General features: G+C 37.8%; 1 protein-coding gene across 1 annotated transcript; it reads left to right on the top strand.

The window, feature by feature from the left end:
- The first annotated feature begins 1,276 nt into the window (after nt 1–1,276).
- Nucleotides 1,277–2,221, top strand: LOC113729273 (uncharacterized). Its single transcript, XM_027253589.1, has one exon. It carries the CDS (start codon nt 1,277–1,279, stop codon nt 2,219–2,221), a length of 945 nt encoding a protein of 314 aa, XP_027109390.1.
- Nucleotides 2,222–3,072: the final 851 nt, after the last annotated feature.

Genomic DNA, 3,072 nt, shown 5'->3' with positions numbered 1-3,072 from the left:
TGTACTTTTGGGCCCTGTGTTTGTTTCTTTTGGCCTTGTTAGCTTGTAAATAACTAATATTAGTCTTTGAATGTATATTGATTTTGACTTTGACTTTGACTTTGTTTCGATTTTGACATTTAAATGATTTGTGTTTTACTTGCCTATCATGATTTTGATTTTATTTTTCTTTGACTTTTTGATTATGAATAAATATCTATTATATACAAATACTTGCCCCCCACTTATTTATAATACTTGGATCCTAGACCAGTGAGCAATAATGGATGGTAGATGACAACGTGGTCGGGGTCGTGGGCGTAGACTCAAGCAAGCCCGGGATCAAGAAGAGGAACAAGGATATGTAGCAAATCAGAACCAGGGATCTAGAGCTGAAGAAGGGGACCAGATAGTTACGGTTATCAATTGTATGACTGACTTATTAGCCCGATTAGTTGACCAGCAAGGTCAAGTACCTGGTAATTAGCAAAGGGACCCTAAACTAGATGAGAATAGGGCCCTAGAACGGTTTCAAAAGTTTTCTCCTCCTAAATTTTTTGGAAGACAAAATTCTGAAATTGCTGAGAATTGATTTGAAAGAATGGTGGACATATTTACTGTATTACACTATATTGAGGAAAGACAAGTGACTTTCGCCGTTTTCCAGTTGGAAGGCGCGGTCCATTCCTGGTAGAACGTAGTAAGGACAAAATGGGACAGAGAACAAACTCCACGTACTTGATTTAACTTCATTAAGAAATTTAATGAGAAATTTCTTCCACCTTTAATTCAGGAGAAAAGAGATGATGAATTTATCAGACTGCGCCAAGACACTTTAAGTGTGGCAGAATATGAAATTTAATTCACCAGACTCTCTAAATTTGCTCCGGAGCTAGTGGTTACTGAGTAGAAATGCATAAGGCGATTTGTACAGGGTTTGAATGTGAAAATCCAAAAAGACTTAGTCGCAACTCAAATTGATACTTTTAGCGATTCTCTTGAGAAAACTCAACGAGTGGAGCAGGTCCGATTTCAAGTTCGAACTTTTCAAACAAAAAGACGAGATGCATTTAGTAGTACTATGGGGCGAAATGATCAGAATGTACTGTCTCCTAAGTTTGGAAGAAAAGCGGGTGGAGCTTGAATCCCAGGGACACTGAAAAGAGCTCATCAAGAGGGGCTCAAAGCGAGAGAGGACAACAGAGGATAGCCTTAAGGAGGCCCTGCATTAGCTCCTCGGGTGAATTGTGGGTATTGTGGTAAGGCAAACCATACCAAGGATACTTGCTGGCGAAAAATGAAGAAATGTCTCCGTTGCAGTAGTTCAGAGTATCAGATCGCAGCCTGTCCTGTTAAACCCCGTAAAGGAAATAAAAGTTCGCAACTAGAGAAGCCAAACCCTAAGCAACCTACTGCCAGTGGGAGTAGACCGAGAGTCTCTGTTAGGGTTTATGTCTTGGACCATCAGCAAGCTCTCGAGTCATTTGAAGTAGTGGAAGGTACGATCCCTGTATTCCACCGCTTAGCTAAACTTTTAATTGACCCTGGAGCAACCCATTCTTTTGTAAATCCTGCCTTCATGTGCGGTATTGATATAAATTCCATTAAATTACCCTATGACTTGGAAGTTAGAACACCTACTGGGAATCAAAACCTAATTACCAACATGATTTATCAAAATTGTGAGGTTTGGATAGGAGAACGGAAGTTGGTGGTAGATTTGATAAGTTTAGATCTCAAGGGGTATGACGTGATTATAGGAATGGATTGGTTGGCTAGTTATAATATTCAGTTGAATTGCAAGACTAAGGTGGTGGAGTTCTGTATAGTAGGAGACGCGACCCTAAAATTGGATGTGAAAGGTAGACTAGTCTCGTCTGCACTTTTTTCGAAAATTCGAGTAAAAAAATTATTGAATAAAGGAGCGCAGGGTTATTTAGTTTTTCTAATTAATACTCCTGGAGATAAGGTGAAACTGGAAGATGTGTTAGTGGTAAATGAATTTTTTGATATTTTTCCTTTCGAGTTGAAGTCGATGCCGCTAGAGAGGGAAATAGAATTTAGAATTAATTTGGTGCCTGGAACCACTCCTATTGCGAAAACACCATACCGAATGGCACATGCCATGTTTAAGGAACTAAAACTGCAGTTACAGGATTTGTTAAAGCGCGGGTTTATTCGAAAAAGTGAATCATCTTGGGAGCACCTGTTTTATCTGTCAAAAAGAAGGATGGTAGTTTGAGACTCTGTATAGACTATCGCGGCTTAAATGATGTCACGGTGAAAAATAAATATCCTTTGCCGCACATTGACTAGTTGTTTGATCAATTAAAAGGAGCAGTGATTTTCTCTAAATTGGATTTGAGGCAGGTTTATTATCAGTTAAGAATTAAGTAGGATGATATACCGAAAACTACTTTTAATTCCAGATATGGACATTTTGAATTTGCAATGATGCCTTATTTGAACCAATTTATCGTGGTATTTATAGATGATATCTTGGTATACACTAAAACTCAGGAGGATCATGAACGGCATTTGAGAATAGTTTTGCAGACTTTGAGAGAATATCAATTATATGCCAAGTTTAACAAGTGTGAGTTTTAGTTGGAGCAAATTTCTTTTCTACGACATATAATATCTAAAAATAGCATTTCTCTGGACCCAGTGAAAGTAGAAACCGTAACTGAGTGGAAACAGTCAGAAACCCCAACTGAGATCCGTAGTTTTCCTGGATTTAGCAGGGTATTACCGTCGATTTATCAAAGATTTTTTCAATTTAGCAGGACTTTTAACCAATCTAACGAAAAAGCATGGTCAATTTGTTTGGGATTCTAAGTGTGAAATTAATTTTTGAGAATTAAAGAAACGGTTAATTTCGGTGCCAGTTTTAACCTTACCAAATAGAAAAGACAGTTTCGCTGTATATACTGACACCTCAAGAGAAGGATTGGGATGTGTTTTAATACTAAATAAAAGTGTAATTACCTATGCCTCTAGGAAATTAAAATCCCATGAGCGAAATTACCCGACTCATGATTTGAAATTGACCGCTGTAATTTTTGCTCTAAAGAAGTGGAGACATTACTTATA

The sequence above is a fragment of the Coffea arabica genome, chromosome 2e, assembly GCF_036785885.1.
Source record: "Coffea arabica cultivar ET-39 chromosome 2e, Coffea Arabica ET-39 HiFi, whole genome shotgun sequence".
NCBI classification, from domain to species: domain Eukaryota; kingdom Viridiplantae; phylum Streptophyta; class Magnoliopsida; order Gentianales; family Rubiaceae; genus Coffea; species Coffea arabica.
Note: the sequence above shows the minus strand (reverse complement) of the source record. Positions and strands in the feature narration are given on the sequence as shown.

Excerpts from the sequence above, each read along its gene's own strand:
- LOC113729273 (XM_027253589.1), top strand. The coding sequence starts at position 1,277 with ATGAAGAAATGTCTCCGTTGCAGTAGTTCAGAGTATCAGATCGCAGCC.